Here is a 17,786-nt window from a genome sequence, read left to right as displayed (position 1 = left end):
TTATCATTTTTTTCATCTCTTAAACCTAGGATTAGGCTCAAAATAGAAATTAGATCCATAATTGGGGTTTTAGCATTGATTTTAGTTAAGTTGGATTTTTTGAGCTTTTTATATTGCATAAATAATATAATATGTGCTATTGGAGCACATATTTTGGCTCTTATCACCCACTTATATATGATTTTCATGACAATGCTACAAGATTGCGGACCCTCTGGATTTGAGAAAGATTGAGGAACCTCTGGATTTGAGGAAGATCGAGGAGCCTCTGGATTTGAGATATTCTACACCTTAATGAATGTAGTCCAGTCTGGTAGATAAGCATCCTTCATCAGCGAAAATATTTCAGGTAGTAGATAGCAAGTTTCACCATTCTCCACACTAGACCAAAAGACGACAGCTTTGCAGGAGCAATTCCTTAAACAGGCCTGCTTGCAACTTTCTATGTCACTTTCTGTTTCATTACCAATCTCAGTCTTATTTAATTGGAGAATAAGCGCGGACACTGCTTCTGAGCATAAGAAGACTATGATAATGAGAAGCATTGCAAGATAGGGGTGTAATTTCTTTACACCCATGGTCAGGTTCCTCATCATTTACTGGCATGAAATATCGTGTTTCTCCTACAGTTGGTCGTGGACAAAAGCACTGCTGGTTTGAGCAAATTCCATATTTGCCACATATCATAGGGTATGTACAGTTTAACTCTCCAAAAGGGGGATTGAGCAAAACCTTCCAAATGTCATTGACAAACCCATAAAATTTCAAATGACCTTTGGATTCCAACTTCATGTACCGAGCAGAAAATGAGTTAGGAAAAAAAAAAAAAAAGGCTGAGCGAAGGGAAAGAAGAGACCTTCTTTCCTGAATATAACATATCTTGATTCTGTACTATTGTGATAACCATGAGAGAGAGCAAAATAGTTCTAAGGTGGATTGGACCCAATACGAGCAACCACATTATCATTAGTGATGAAAAATGAAATCAAACCTTGAGACCAGTCTTTGTTGGATGCGCTAGCTGTGAGTTTTTGACCGAAAACCAGAATCTGTCCTAGAACTAGACTATCGGTTGGATGATCACAAGACTGCCAGACAAATGCGTTATTGCTATCAAACAGCACCAGGTTTCCTGTCTCGGTCAAGTTTAAGCCCACAACAGACTTACCAGATATGTTAAGAGGACCAAACTAAAGTACCATCGGCATCTCTCAAGATCAAATCTCCTTCTTGCATGAGTTGCAAGGTTGCATCATCTCTAACCAGAAAGTTCTGATTAGCAGACCACACTACTTTTGGGATTTGGACTTCTAGATACTTGTCTTTTCTGGGTGGTGGGAATATGAGGATAGCGAAAAGGTAACCTTCACAATTATAATTGCAGTAGAAGCCACATGCGAAACTTGCAATATTGATGCCTTATCCAAAAAAGATTGGCCTTAGCGTGGAGTTATCTTCAGAACCAACACCAATATCTCGAGACCCATTATTAATCCATGAAGATGAAAGATTGGCAGCAGAGTCATAGGCTGTTAGGGCATTGAGAGGGAGGGAAAAAGGAATAAAAAGAATATGACACCTGATTACTACCAAAAAGTGCTATTTTGTAGACCTAATTATAATGGTTTTAAGCACCTTTGAGTAGTAATCATATTCATTTAACCCAATTAATTCATTAAGGTCCTTAGTAATTGGTTTTAACCATTTTGTGGCAAGTTTACATGTTTTTATCAGCTTATGAATCAATTCAAGCATGCCAAATGATGGAGGAGCTACTTGGACAAGTTATGGCAAAGCTTTTGGAAGCTCAAATTCATGAAGAACCAAGCTTTGTAGCTCCATAGCCCTTTGCCAAAGTCGTTCAAAGTATGCAAGTAAAGAACAATGGAGAAGAGGAAAGCAAAGTGAAAAAATCAGAGGACAGCAGCTGCAGTCTTCTTTCGCACTTTTGGAGCACTTCCCGAAGTCCATTTTTTACATGCTATATACCATTTCAAATCTCTGGAAGTCAAGAATCCAACGCTTCAAACCGTGTACGATTTGGAGCTGAAATGAGGAAGATATGGCCTTCGGAAGACAACTGCTCCAGGTTATGCGAAAATTTCGCACGACACAAGGTGTTATGCGAAATTCGCATAACACCTTCAAAATTCGCATAACCCATGCTTGGTGCGAATTTTGCTCTATTTTTTCCGACTCCAATTTAGATATTTTCCTTTGTATTTTGTGATGTAATTTCCTTTCTTATCCTTGTAACTAACCAATCACAAGCTTTTGCTTTTGTAAAGACTATATAAGGGGTGGAAATCACCTCTTGGATATAGATAATATATATTACGTTTGACACTTAGAATATTTACAGAGCTCTCCCGTTTCTATTTTCTTAGTAGCCAAACATCCTCTAAGGGCTTTTCCTCAAAGGATGATTGGCTAAAACTTTTAGTTTCTCAAAGTATGGATGTTATGTGATGGCTTGGATGCAATCCCATGGAAATTTCTCGCACCCGGAAGGTAAGGTAGTCGTTTTTCATTAAAGGTTCATTAATGCAAAGTTTGGTTTTTATTTCCTTTGGACAACTTCCAACGGCCAATACTTGATAAGCTTTTGGATTTATATCGATTAGTTATCTCCTACGAGCTATTGGAAGGTGAGGTTTTCAATTCCAAGTTTTGCATTAATCCGTTAGAACCAATTTCAATGGCCATTGAAAGGTGAGTTTATCACTTGGAATGACTTTGAGTTGCCAATATTTGGTAAGCTTTTGGCTTTAGACCATTAGTTATCTCTTAAGAGCCATTCAAAGGAAGTCTAAGGTGAATAACCATTGATGAAATTCACTACCATCTGTTTTGCCATTTTAAAGGATTAAAACTTGATTTGCTAAATCCATACCGGTTCGGGAAGCAAGCATCACCATAGTTGCAACCCCAACGCGAGGAGCCTATCCTGAGATTTCCAATTTGCATAAGAGCCAGAGCATAGCTATCCTATCTTTGAGAAACTTGTTTTTACACCCTTTCATTTTAGTCTTTAATGTTAGCTTAAATTAGTTTAAATCTTTCTAAAACATTTACATCTTCTTTTAAAGCTAACATCCACAAGAAAATCACCTATTTTCCTAATTTGAATATCACTTGTGTTTGCGAAAACCCTTCCCAGTGAACGATCCTAGAACCACTATGCTATAGTAGCTTGACTACTTTAGTAATAGTATTCAAGGTATAAATTTTGTTGATACGCCTTTAAAGCTAAGCTACCATGAGTCGAATCAAATGGCGCCGTTGCCGGGGATAGTAGCTTTGCTACGCTAGTATGAGGTCATAGGTTTTATAAATGTTTTTTATTAAATGACCCGACTGGAGTTAGAGTCGAATCAACACCCAAGAAGACAACCCAGAATTCTGCTGATGCCCATAGCTTCAACGGACAAAAGGAAGTAAAAGAAGATGTTATAATTATATAAATATACATGGAATAAAAATTATATGTTTATGTTTTCTATAGAGTTAGGGTACAATGCTTGGCTTTCCTTGGTGGTTAACATTTAGGGATCTAAAATGGTATATGACCAGCAATTTCAAGGTGTATTGAAACATGATGGATAGAAAGAAACAAATGATCACTACTACAAAAAACGTAATTTATGACGCTTTTTTTCTTGACGCTTATATAAAGTGCCATTATTTATTCTCAAAAATGGGTATTAATGACGCTTGCATTATCTTGGCACTTTAATGGGAGAAATAATGACGTTTTTAAATAATGGCGCTTTTTTAAGCGTCATTGTACAATGAATTTCAAATAATGATGCTTTTTTAAGTGCCATTGTAGGAGAACCTCAACCTTGGCGCTTTTAAAAGCGTCATTGTACAATACATTTCAAATAATGACGCTTTTTTAAGTGCCATTGTAGGAGAACCTCAACCTTGGTGCTTTTAAAAGTGTCATTTTCTATTCATTTTATAATTACTCACATTTTTCAATTAAAAAAAAGAGATAAATGTAATAAAGCCTTTTCAATACCCGATGCCCACACTCAAGTTTCATTACCAAATCTGTCTCTAACTGAACCAACAAGCTCCAGCCAATTTCGATTGAGAAAATGAAGTTCTTAGTCCAAATCAAGAAGATAGCATTCATGGATGTTCCACCGATTTGACTATTTGGGTGCTGGATTGAGAGAAAGGAAATGAATGGAGATATGAGAGAAAGCTAGGGTTTTTTTAGATTCGTAGGTTGGAAGAGGCAAGAGGCAGCAAAGGCAGGTGCCTTCGGTTGAAGAGGTAAGCAATGACAAAAGGTCGAAGAACCAGAGAAACAGAGGAAAGAAAAGAAGGGAGAAGAAAAAACCCAGAAGAGAGAGTTTTCGGGTACGAGCCCATATGTTCTCTTTTTCCCATGGATTCACATTCTTCATTATTGATTTCTGGGATTTGAGTGTGAATGCTTGTAAATCTGTTGTGGTTTTTGTTTATTATCAGTTATTTTCTTGGTTTGCATCTCCAATAAAAAGATACTATACCTCTGTTTTTAGGCTCAGTTGTGTCTCTCCTCTATTTTTGTTCTCTGGTTCTTATGTTCTCTGGAAGATTTGGAAATGGTTCTGGTGTTGTTCCATTTGTGTACAATGGTTCATGCCGAAAGGAGCTTGCTTTCCATGGAGTTGTAGGTACTGCCTATAACTTGTTTGATGAAATGCCATTTCGAGATATGGGCTCTTGGAATGCATAGAAAGTTTTTCAACAATTTTTATTAAGGGATGTAGTGTCATGGAACTCAATAATTGTTGCCTATGAGCAGAATCATGTGGCTTTCGAATTAAATAAAAAAAATTTCTTCAGAGGGCGCTGCCCCCTTCAACCCCCGACATCCCAAGCGAAGTGCACCTTTTACTACTAATTTAAGCTTCACAATCTGACATAGGCTTCATTGCTTATGTTACAAAAGATGCTATTCAACTTCATTTTTAAATGGGTTACACAACATGTTATCTAATTAATAATAACGTCATGTTTGGTTCATCTATTCAATAAACTAATTGAGATTTGACACCCCACTTATGACCACAAACTAGAATGGTCACCCCCAACATAAGTAGAACACATTTCAAGGTGTGGCTTAGCTCTACTTTAGCCTTACTTAGGAAATCTACCCAAGTCTAAGCCTAAAAACAAAATGAAAAAAATATCATGATATTATATTAATACAAATTATATGTATCTATATTAAGGGTCTCCAACGGGCGGGCCGGGCCTATGGGCCAGTTGACTGGTCAACGGGCCGGGCCGAGCTAAAATGCTAGGCCCACGGCCCGGCCTATGAGCCCGCGGGCTAGCGGGCTGGCGGGCTGGGGGGCGGGCTGGGCCGCGGGCTTTTTTAAATAAGCCAAAATGGCTTTTAAATAAAGGAAGGGAGAGGGGGGGATTCAAACCCCTCCCCTCAAGCTTAAATTTCAAGGCTCTAACCAACTGAGCTACATTCCTTTTGTGCTTATTAAATGAGTTAGTTATATATATATAAAAATAAAGTATATTATTTTTTAAAAAAAAAAATTAAAGGCGGGCCTACGGGCCGGGCCGGGCCTAAATTTAGGCCCGCAGCCCGGCCCGCCCATAAACGGGCTTGGGCCCGGCGGGCTTGGGCCGGGTCGCGGGCCGCGGGCTTTTTGGAAACCCTTAATCTATATTGATTATCTAATTAATCAAGACTCTAAAAAATGAGTAACTTTGATAAATCATTTTGGGGGTTGGAGATGAACCAATTTTAACATGAACTTTATGTAGTGGGTCTTTAATGGATTTAGCCAAGTTTGTGAACTTAGGCCTAAAATGTGATGCTTACAAACAATATTTTCCTATTCTCACCATTGCAATTGATATGAATAATTTATAATACATAACTAGATGTAATATTTTAATAAGTATTTATGTTTTAGTTTTAATCAACTATGCATACATGAAACCTTAGAATTCCCATTCAAGTATCATTGTGAGACAGAAGTTTCTCTTATTACATACTAAGACAATAAGTTGTCAAAATGTGAAATGTGGGTATATTTAAGCCAGTTTCAAGTTGACAACTACTAAATTTGTCTTCCATGTGATAAAGATCTTTTCTCTGCAAATGATGTTTGAATTGTCTAGTTGGACAGTATAGGAAAACATGATATCTATGAAGTTAATTGCTTGTTCTTAATTCAATTTTTAGAAAATTTGGTAGTCTTTCTTCTTGTTCTCTGGGTGCATATTTGGACAAGGTCACATATTGTACCTTATCCATTTTGTGTACTTGGAGAACTATAGGGAAATACTTCCGAAATTTCTTTAAAATGAATTTAAGTATATTGGCAATTGACACATAGGGATTATGTATTCCTATATAGGATAGGAACCACCACCTAATTAAGGATGTTGGAAATGTTAGAATGCCTAAATCATGTATAAGTCACTTGTTTCTATTCATTCGAATCTTAGTTCCATTCGTTAATTGTTTTAGTTCATGGTATCATTGTCTCATGTGGTTATGTGTTTTTAAAATTTTCAAACTTGGTGTATTCAATAATATAAGAGAAGACTAAAAGTTAGATCTTGCTTTTCATTCCTATTCATGAATAAAGCAAACATCATGAATGAACTAAGATCCATTTTTTATGCTAATATTGAATAACCTAATATACTAATTATGTTTCTTGTCATATTGCTTATTGTTAGATGACTTGCACATTGTCGTTTTTTGGATTGGTCTAAGTTTTGTGACAGTGTGGGAAATTTTAATTTGGTAGATTATATATTTTAAGCCTATTAATAGGATTTTATTAATAACTTTAGTTGTTGGTGGTATCTAGGAGTTGTGTTTATCTCTTGTACATCAAATGGATCGTTCTTAGATGTCAAAGGATAGGAGATCAAAGGATTATGCAGATGGGGTAGAAAGCTTTATCGCATTTGCATTACAATATTCCACATATAAAAACTCCATTAAATGTCCATGTCTTCAGTGTGGTAATATGAGATTCCACACTCCTCAAAAAATTAGAGAACATTTACTCTTCTATGGAATTGATCAGAGTTACCATACATGGTATTGGCATGGAGACGCTGCTCCAAGTGGACCACCAACTAGTAGGGCAGAATGGCATCATACAGTTGAATTTAATGATGTGGATAGTACAATAGAAATGGTTCAAGTTGTATATGATGATCGTAAGAATGACCCAAAATTGTTTGAAACATTACTTGAAGATGCTCAAAAACCTTTATATCCTGGTTGTAGAAACTTTACAAAGTTATCTGCATTGGTCAAATTATACAACCTGAAAGCACGATATGGATGGTCTGATAAAAGCTTTTCAGAGCTTTTAAGTATTCTTGGAGATATGTTGCCTCTAAACAATGAGTTGCCTCTGTCTATGTATGAAGCAAAAAAAAACATTGAATACATTGGGAATGGAATATGAGAAAATACATGCATGTCCCAATGATTGCATATTGTATAGAAATGAGTTGAAGGATGCAACTTCTTGTCCTACTTGTGGAACTTCAAGGTGGAAGTTAGATGGAACAGGTACTAAAAAGAGGAAGGGAGTCCCTACAAAAGTAATGTGGCATTTTCCTCCTATTCCAAGATTTAGAAGATTGTTTCAGTCCCCAAAAATTGCAAAAGACCTCATATGGCATGCTCAAGAAAGAGAATTTGATGGTAAAATGCGTCATCCATCTGACTCCCCATCATGGAAGCTAGTTGATCACAGATGGCCTGATTTTGCTTCAGAACCTAGAAACCTTAGACTTGTCATTTCAGTAGATGGTATAAATCCTCATAGTTCAATGAGCAGTAGACATAGTTGTTGGCCTATTATAATGGTCATTTACAACCTTCCTCCTTGGTTGTGTATGAAAAGGAAGTTTATGATGCTATTTTTATTAATATCAAGTCCACGACAACCTGGAAATGACATTAATGTTTATTTAGCACCATTATTGGATGACTTAAAAATGTTGTGGGATGTAGGGGTTGAATGTTATGATGTGCATCAGCAAGAGGTCTTTACATTAAGAGCTGTTCTACTATGGACAATCAATGATTTTCCTGCATATGGAAACTTATCTGGTTGTGTAGTTAAAGGATATTTTGCATGTCCCATATGTGGGGAAGATACATTCTCTCACAGATTGAAGCATAGGAAAAAGAACTCATATACAGGTCACAGAAGATTTCTTCCTTGCAACCATCCTTTTAGGAAACAAAAGAAGGCATTTAATGGTAAACAAGAGTTTAGCTCACCTCCGCAACCATTGAGTGGAGAGGAAATCCTAAGGAAAATTGATGTCATTTCTAATTCATGGGGAAAAAATAAAAACTCCCGAGGCAAGGTGAATGTCAATACTACAAATTGTTGGAAAAATAAGTCCATATTCTTTGATCTTGAGTATTGGAAATACCTACATGTTCGTCATAGCTTGGATGTAATGCACATAGAGAAGAATGTTTGTGAAAGCATCATTGGTACCTTACTCAACATTCTAGGTAAGACGAAAGATGGACTTAATTCTCACCTAGACCTGCTAGAGATGGGCTTAAGGTGTGAATTGGGGCCAAGGTTTGAATCAAATCGAACTTATCTCCCACCTGCATGTTATACGTTATCTAAAGTGGAGAAAAAGGTTTTTTGCCAAACTTTATCACAATTAAAGGTTCCTGAAGGTTATTGCTCTAACATGAGAAACCTTGTGTCAATGGAAGACTTGAAGCTTTATGGTCTTAAATCGCATGACTATCATACATTAATGCAACAGTTATTGCCAATGTCATTACTATCCCTTTTTCCAAAGCATGTAAGGCATGCTATTTGCAGATTGAGTTTTTTTTTCAATGCTCTGTGTAGCAAAGTGGTTGATGTGTCTGCACTGGATAAGTTACAAAACGATTTGGTGGTGACATTATGCTTGCTTGAGAAGTACTTTCCACCTTCCTTCTTTGATATCATGCTTCATCTTACTGTACATCTTGTAAGGGAGGTGAGACTTTGTGGACCAGTTTACCTAAGGTGGATGTACCCATTTGAAAGATTCATGAAAGTTTTGAAAGGGTATGTACGAAACCGTAATCGGCCCGAAGGTTGTATCGCTGAATGCTATATTGTAGAGGAAGCTATTGAATTTTGTACAGAGTATTTATCAAATGTAGATGCGACTGGGATTCCTATTAGTGCAAACATTGACCAAAAAGTTGGGGCACCAATACCTGGAGGTCAAGTTGTGACAATTGATTCCAATTTGTGGTTACATGCACATCATTATGTTTTAGAGAATACAACTATTGTTCAACCTTATATTGAGTAAGAACCACTAACACTTAATATTTGTGTCTGATACTTAAAATAACTTTAAGACATTAACTTTGAATTTCTTATAAATAATTACATAGAGAGCACATGGAATGGTTGAAATTGAAAAATCCTCGTCAATCAAAAAGACAAAAGTGGCTCCAGGATGAACACCTGCGGACTTTTACTTATTGGTTGAGAAAAAAGGTATTGGAATGGTGTTAAAATGTGAAGTATTCTTTTTACTAATGTTTAACATACATAATAACTATTATTTATAATTACATATTGAAGCTGCAATTGGTAATAATGAACCTATATTTGAAACCCTTAAGTAGATAGCTCATGGTCCTAGCCATTATGTCTCTAAATATCATGGATATGTCATTAATGGGTGTCGATACCATACCAAGGAACGAGATGACTTACGAGCTACCCAAAATAGTGGAGTTAGTATTGTAGCTTCAACAATGCAAATCGCAAGTGCAAAGGATCAAAATCCAGTGTTTGGTGAGCTTTGTTTCTATGGCATTATTATCGAGATCTGGGACCTTGATTATACCATGTTTAGGATACCGGTTTTCAAGTGTGATTGGGTTGATAATAAAAATGGCATAAAAGTTGATGATCTTAGCTTTACATTAGTTGACTTTAGCAAAATTACTCTTAAATCAGATCCTTTCATTTTGGCATCCCAAGCTAAGCAAGTATTTTATGTGCAAGACCAACTTGATCCAAGATGGTCGGTTGTTTTGTCAACTCCTCAAAAAGATTTCTTGGATATGGAAGGAGGTGAAGACTTTGTTGACAATTCGATTGAACACCATCCTTTTATAGGGGCATTGCCACAAATTGAAGCATTTGATGTAATGGATGACTCAGATGCAACATGTATGCGAGGCGATTGTGAGGGGATTTGGATTGAGAACAAATCCTCTATGTAGCTGTATTTTAATGCTAATGTATGAATAAAGGCCATGGAATGGGTTGCAACAGCCACAAAATAGGTAATTTTTATCCTTTCTTTATTTTTTTGCACAAAATATTGACCATTCTTTAACATCTCCCAATAACATATTTACTAAAACCTTTTCCCTAAATTGTGCATGGAAGATACTAAATTAGTTATGTTTGTGAGTAAAAAAATTATGAAATTTTTTATTATCAATATGCATGTTGTGTTTTCCAAACTTAATGTAACACAAATCGATAGTCCAAAAGCTTTCATAAGTTCTTATGGACTTGATGAACTTGTTGAAACCATGTGCTCCTTCCATGTTGATTCTTATAGGAAATTCCTACTGCAAATTTAGCTTTCTTATACAAAGGCCCTTGGGTTGCTTAAAATAAATGAAATGTTAAACAAAGCGGGACAAAAAAAAGTTTAAATGAAGTGTTATCCTTGTTATATGATGAACAATTCTAAAAAGATCTATTGAATTCATGATCTATTGCATTTCATTGTGCAATGATTATGGATTTTTTTCTTTGAAAAGTTATGTTTTACAATTATTCTTTGACTAGGTTATATGCAATATAATTTTAAGTAATCTTTATCATTTTTTATTTTTTTTGTTACAAGAATGGAGACAAAGGAAGGAGAAAAACCCATAAAAAGGAAGTACAGAGGGATGACACGGAAGCATATGATTATAAAAAATAGAAGCAAGGGGGTTAAGTTGTTGGTTAAGTATAATCTTGATGGCATTTTCATAGGAGAATCAGCAGTTCATCTAACAAGCTACTTAGGCGTGTTAGCACGCACTATGGTGCCAATAAGATATAAAACTTGGCATGTTGTACCTAAACAGTTGAAGGATAAGTTATGGAACAGCATTGAGGTAACCATTTCTTATTTAAATCACTTCGATGCAAAATGTCTATCATTCTTAACCTCTTGAAATTACTAAAGTTTGGTATTAATGTGCAGACTGCTTTTTCATTAAATCATAAAAGCAGGAGGAATTGTATGTTAACAATGGGAAAATGCTTTCAGTCCTTTAAGAACTTGCTAACAATGAAGTACATTCTTCCTTTCGAAGACCAACCGGAGCTCCTCAAAAGACCACCAATTCAATATACTTTTATTGAGGATGAAGATTGGACAATATTTGTTAAAGATAGATTGTCTGACAACTTTAAGGTATAATTAAGACTCTTTACATACCTCTTATTCACATTCATTAATTATAAAATTTTAATTTATAGGAATATCGAGAAATTCAAAAAGAAAGAAGAAAGAGAAACATTTATAATCACCATCTAAGTAGGAAATGATATGCCGGTCTTGAGGAAGAGATGGTAAGTGTAAGCCTATTAATTGTTTTTTATTTATTTTATGCATAATACATAATAGGGTTATATGATAATTATATTATACATTGTCCTATTTTGAAATATGGTTGCAAGTGGATCAACTGAAACTATTGATCGAAGCATATTGTGGAAGAAAGCAAGGCAAAAAAAGGACGGCACCTTTGATGAAGTGGCCATACCAGTAATTGAGAAAATGGTAAGTGAATATTTTTCAATTTTAATTACATATATTTATAATAAGTTATTTACAATAACAAATTTGCAATTTAACTTTATAATTAATATTTTTTAAGGACAAGCTATTGAAAGAGTCTCAAGAGAATGGTAGAAGTGTTAGTGGAAGTAATGATATACTTGTGGAAGCATTGTGGTCGAGTTAGGGCCAAAGGGAAGCACTACACACCTCGCCAATATTTCAATAGTGCTGCAAATCGTGCTGTCAGGGATTTCATAGCAACATCTAAAGAAGAACAAAGAATATTTCAGGCAGAAGTGCTAGCAAAACTGTCTCAAGTAGGAGCTGTTACTCCCCAATCTGATGTTAGCAATTCAAACATGAAGCAAAAACAACTTCTCCTACTAGAAGCAGTGGATAAGCCAATCCGTAAAGTTGAAGATGTGACCTCACCAGAAGCAATAGAACCACAGAAGAAGGTATTTATTCAGTTAAGCTAATTTGATGACAAAGTTTCCTCTAATACGAGAAATAATTTAATTTAATTTTGTTGTTTGAATTAACTTCAAATGTTGGTGGCAACATATATGGTCTTCTTTGATGTGGCAACATATAATAGGATATGTCTAAATTATGGGTTGAGTTATATGCAATGGACTGAAATGTTATCATGCAAGTTTGTTGCAATTGAATGTAAATGAAATTGCATTTATCATTGTAATAGGAGCTATAAGGTGATTGATGATGATAATGCATTTATGTTAGTTTTGTATAAACCCACTAATATTGAAGTGATTATTGTGAATTGAGTTTTGTAGGTTAGAAAATGTGAGCTGGCCATAGGCACCAAGGAAAATATAGTGGCAGGTGGAACAATTATACTTGAATGTGGTCCCAACTATTTAGTAGTTGTTGATGCTCCTTATGATTCAAGTGCACCCCTTCCCATTCCTATTCCTGGACAAACTACTACTGTTGGGGCTGCAATTGGTTACCAAGTTTTGTGGCCAATTGATTTGGTCATCATCCGTACTCCCATCTTAGTAAGTAAATTTAATTACCAAACTTTATAGTGACTTTATATATATATATATATAAACTAGTTAATTTGATTTGTACCATGGTTCTTAATTGTACAGGCATCTAAGAAAGCAAAGAAACAAAAAGTAAATGAAGTTGAAGTCAAATCCAAGGGTGAAAAACCATAAGATATGAAAATTTTTGAGACATTGGTTGGCCTCATGCTGAGTACATCAAGAACACACCCTATAAACTTCCCAGATGATGTTTTTGGTGAGAGTTTCAAGACCTTCATGATGAAAGAAGATATGGAAATGATAATATCATCAAAAGAAGAGTCATCCAATTGTATTATATACTACATCTGGTAAGGGATTTTATAATTTTTGAATGACTTTTCACAAGATTATGAGATAGAAGGTTATTTTCTAATGACCTATAATGATTATTGATAACTTGTCATGTGGGTTATAATCAGGCATTTGCATAGAAAGTTGATTGATGCAAAGCAGGCCGAACGATATGTTTTTGTCAATCCATCATTGGTCTCAAAAGCTAGAATGGGAGAGGGAAGCAAGGAAAACAGGTCAAGGGTTATTGCAGATCAACTAAAGAATACAAAGCATGCTGAATATATGCTTATTCCATACAACCCAGAGTAACCTTTTATCCTAAATATCAATATGGTGTTTGTAAGTTAGTTTGTGATGTTTGAATTTGTGGATACTATATTACAATTTTCATTTCTTTTCTTTAGTTTCCATTGGGTGTTAGTGGCATTGGAGATGAAGAAAATGATTGCATATTACCTTGATCCAATGGCCTGTCAACCATGTGATGATCTTAAGGACATAGTTAACATGTAAGTATATATTTTCTCATATTTTAATACAATTGATAGTGTCTAAATAACATCTTTTTAATTCTTTTTGTAGGGCAATGAGAATCAACCCACCGGAAAAACAGAAAACATCAAAGAGGGAGCCAACTTGGGTGAAAGTGGTTGTAAGTACTTATTTGTTTGGATTAAAATATATTGCTTCACCACTTAATTTATGACAAAATTAGAAAATGGATGGTTATTAATATGATCATCAATAAAATGCTAAAGAAGTAAGAACATCATTCTAGTGTTTATTGCAATTGTTGATACTTTTCCCATAGTGCCCAAGACAACCAGGTAGTGTGGAATGTGGGTATTACGTGATGAGATATATGAAGGAAATCATTGCTAATCCAAACCAACTAACATCAAAGGTTTGCACTCAATTCAATTCATATGGTTGGTCATTTTACTATAGCATTTTTTTATTATTTATTTTTGGTCAATTGAACTTAGTGAATTGTATATGTCACTCTAATTCAATTTTGCGGGAAGAAATCATATAGTGAAATGGAAATTAATGAAGTTCGATCAGATTGGGTTATGTTAGTGACTCAGTTAATCATTACTCATGTTTGAAGGTACCTCTTATAACTTATAGTCTAATACAACTTCATATTCTTTTAAAGATGTAGTCAATATTTTGTTAATGTTAATTTTATAATGGATTTATTCACAATGATAATTTGTTAATGTATATCTTTGTACTCCTAGTTGGCAGTGTTTTCAATATGGATCATTTTGGGGGTTGCTCTATTATGATTGATGTATAGTTGGCATATTGAGAGGTGAAGCCAAGTAGACATGGTAGGCGTAACAACTTTTGTATATTTCCTCTACAAATTATTATCAGTTAGATTTGGAGAAATCCTACAATAGCATAGCTACAAAAATTCCTGCATGTCCAAGCTCATTTTCGTAGAGCCTTTAGTTTCATTACATGTGCATGAATTGGGAATTTGTCTATTCTCTACAAAAGCATTTTTGGTCTTTAAGATTACTAGCTTTATAAACTTCTTTAATCTAAATTTATAAAGGTCTCCTACTATACTAATGGGCTTAAAGTCTATAATATCTTGTACTTCCATTTTCTTTTACATAAAAAAAATAGGAAGTTAGTTTAAGACTTCTTACAAATAAGCCTATGGAAGGAAATAGCACCTCTTACTAATTGGTTGTTAAATTGTTTATTATATATTCTTCAGGTTGTACAAAAAGGCATAGGTCATTCTATTAACAACGTCACTACTGCTCTTGATGAAGGACACCCACAAACAATTCAAAATATATCATCAAAAGAATTTTGAGGTAACATGTTGTGGTTATTGTAAGTTTTATGAATCAATTCCATGTTTAGAGATCATTTCATGCAAGTTCCATATTTAGATAATAGATATCCTCATATTATTAAATGTTGATATACTAATACAATAAGAAGAACATAGATATTTTAACACAATTTTATAATTTTACATAAATATGTTAATTTACAATTTTATAATTTTTCGGACTTCTAGTTTTTTTTGTTATTTTTTTCATTCCTTAGTTCCTTCTCATGCAAAACATCTAATGTCTTGTACAACCTATAAGAAGAATGAGAAGATGTTAATGGTTGAAGTTTCATAAATAAGATAAAAATCATACCAAAATAGTCAATGAGATAAAAACTTTTTTTTTTTTTTTTTTAAAAAAAATATAGAATAAGAGTTCTAAAATATTTAGAAATTTGGTGTAATAAAATTATTGGAGTTTGTTGAGTTCTTTTGATATTTTGAAATTTATTGCAATGGAAGAAAGATATTTTGGAAATTTAAAAATTGGCATATACACATTTCATTTACAAAGTTGCTTCTTAACTATTTGTTAATACTAATAAATATGTAGCCCTCTCAATTATTTTGTAGATTGAGCATCTAGAAAGTGAGTTACAACCATCCTTTTGCACTTGGAAGAAAAATGATGTAAAACTAGATGTAGTGAAGGTTATGAACAATTCAAAGTTGAAGAAGAAGTTGTAAAATTGTTGGTTTTAGTTGTTGATTATGTATGATGTTTATGGATAAATTGTAATAGTGAAAAAGGAAGATCATATTTGATACTTTTTGTCAATGGAGATTCTTAAATTAAGTTTTCATTATTAATTTAATTGTTGATAGAAAAATATAAAACAGGGCATAATTAGGACATTTTAATTTCTGGGCTATTAAAATTTTATATGAGATAAGATGACGCTTTTTTAAAGCGTCATGCTTTACTTGAATAAACAGAAGATGACACTTCTCAAAAGCGTCAAGGTTGATGTTAAAAAAACATGGCATTTTTTTTTAGTGTCAAGGTATAAAATGCTATACGATGACACTTATTATGAGTGTCAATGTTGCTCCTACAAATAAAAAAGCTATAAGATGACACTTATATTGAGTGTCAATGTTGCTTCTACTTATACAATGACGCTTTATTTAGTGTCAACTTTGCTCCTACAAATAAAAAGTTATAAGATGACACTTATATTGAGTGTCAATGTTGCTTCTACCTATACAATGACGCTTCATTGAGTGTCAATATTGACATGAATGAAATTATTAACATATGATGACACTTATAAAGCGTCAATGTTTCAAATAATAACACTTACTATGAGCGTCATGGTTGACGTGCAAAGAAGATGACGCTTCTAAAAAGTGTCAATGTATGCGATTTAAAAAGATGACAGTCTAATATATGACGCTTTTAAAAAGCGTCATCTTATATCTATCTTGACACTTAAAAAGCGTCATCTTTTGACATTTTCCTTGTACGATGAAGATTTGATAATATCGTGACAGTATACATATTATTTGGGGAAGGTGACCAATGAATTTTCCTATATATTGTCGTGTAATACTAAGGATGGACAGAAACGAATAATTGAGAATTGAGAATATCCTGGCATTTCAGGACGGGGATGAGTTAATTTTCCAATTGTCATCATGTAGCCCCGACAACTTCAAATGGAGAAAGAAATTCTATTCACTCGCTGGTTATAATCTTGATTAACGTCTCCAGGTTTTTAATTAATTCCCCCAAAAGTGAATTTTAATGACCCATCGTAGGCTTCCACTCCTGAAATAAAAGCCTATCCATCAAATGTCTTCATCACAAAATTCAGTTTATATCCCTACAAGAAATATAATTTTTTATTTCTTAATTACAATTACTTATTGATTTTGGTCATATGTGTAACCCTTGAGTGTTCAAAAGTTTGCACAATTGATCATGTGTACGACTAGTTGGATGTCAATCTATAATCTTAAACATCGTTCTATAATCTTAAAATTTCATTTCATTAAATATTTTTTAAATTAATGTTGTATTATCTAAAAATAATGCTACCAAATTGAATATTATGTAAGTTTTGAAAGAGATCAAAATAAGTTATTGGTGAAGAGAAAAAAAAAAGGATATTAATTAATGAAGAGATTTATCAAAAATAAGTAATTAAAGCATACATGCACACATGTATCGAATTAACAAAAAAATATGCAAAAAGATGTGATATCTATAGTGAAAGAAGAAGATTGAGAAAATATGGCATTCCTTCCTTATTGATGATTGATGAATATTCCTATACAAATAACATTTGAAGGCATAAACCTCAACTATCGAAAATTAAGAGAACAAGTCTATTTTTTACTTTAATTCAAATTAATAATTATTATCTTCTATTATAAGTTAATTGATAATAGATAAAGACTAATATTTAAATTAAAGATAAACATTAACTTTCATTAACATGCTCCCTCAAAATGGAGCTCTAATAGGAGATTCTAATTTTGGTCTTGAGAGAAAGAAAGTGATGACATTATAGTGGTTTTATCAAAGCATCCGATAGTTAATCTTTTGACTTCGCATGAGCAACATGAAAAGCAACATTTTGAATTTGATCATGAATGAAATGAAAATCAATGGCCACATGCTTCATGTGAGAGTGAGACAACTGCATGGTACCAAGCTTCCTCAAATCCAGAGAATATCATTTGTCAGCTGTTGCCTACTTTTGGTGCTTTGGTTGGCCTGGTTCTTATAA

At 33.9% G+C, this 17,786-nt stretch overlaps 1 protein-coding gene across 1 annotated transcript; it reads left to right on the top strand.

Moving 5' to 3' along the window:
* The first annotated feature begins 11,724 nt into the window (after positions 1-11,724).
* Positions 11,725-15,799, top strand: LOC104879983 (uncharacterized). Its single transcript, XM_019221513.2, has 11 exons — positions 11,725-11,838; positions 12,006-12,296; positions 12,636-12,860; positions 12,957-13,011; positions 13,099-13,204; positions 13,316-13,495; positions 13,595-13,699; positions 13,773-13,842; positions 14,002-14,094; positions 14,435-14,527; positions 15,625-15,799. The coding sequence occupies exons 1-10, from the start codon at positions 11,725-11,727 to the stop codon at positions 14,480-14,482; spliced, it is 1,287 nt and encodes a 428-aa protein (XP_019077058.2). The 3' UTR covers positions 14,483-14,527; positions 15,625-15,799.
* Positions 15,800-17,786: the final 1,987 nt, after the last annotated feature.

The sequence above is a fragment of the Vitis vinifera genome, chromosome 8, assembly GCF_030704535.1.
Source record: "Vitis vinifera cultivar Pinot Noir 40024 chromosome 8, ASM3070453v1".
Lineage (NCBI taxonomy): Eukaryota > Viridiplantae > Streptophyta > Magnoliopsida > Vitales > Vitaceae > Vitis > Vitis vinifera.
The sequence above is the reverse complement of the archived record's forward strand: the minus strand, read 5'-3'. Positions and strand labels throughout refer to the sequence as shown.

Excerpts from the sequence above, each read along its gene's own strand:
- LOC104879983 (XM_019221513.2), top strand. The coding sequence starts at position 11,725 with ATGGTTGCAAGTGGATCAACTGAAACTATTGATCGAAGCATATTGTGG. Across the intron at positions 12,861-12,956 it reads TCATCCGTACTCCCATCTTA|GCATCTAAGAAAGCAAAGAA; the intron begins GTAAGTAAATTT and ends TTAATTGTACAG. Across the intron at positions 13,496-13,594 it reads CTTATTCCATACAACCCAGA|TTTCCATTGGGTGTTAGTGG; the intron begins GTAACCTTTTAT and ends TCTTTTCTTTAG.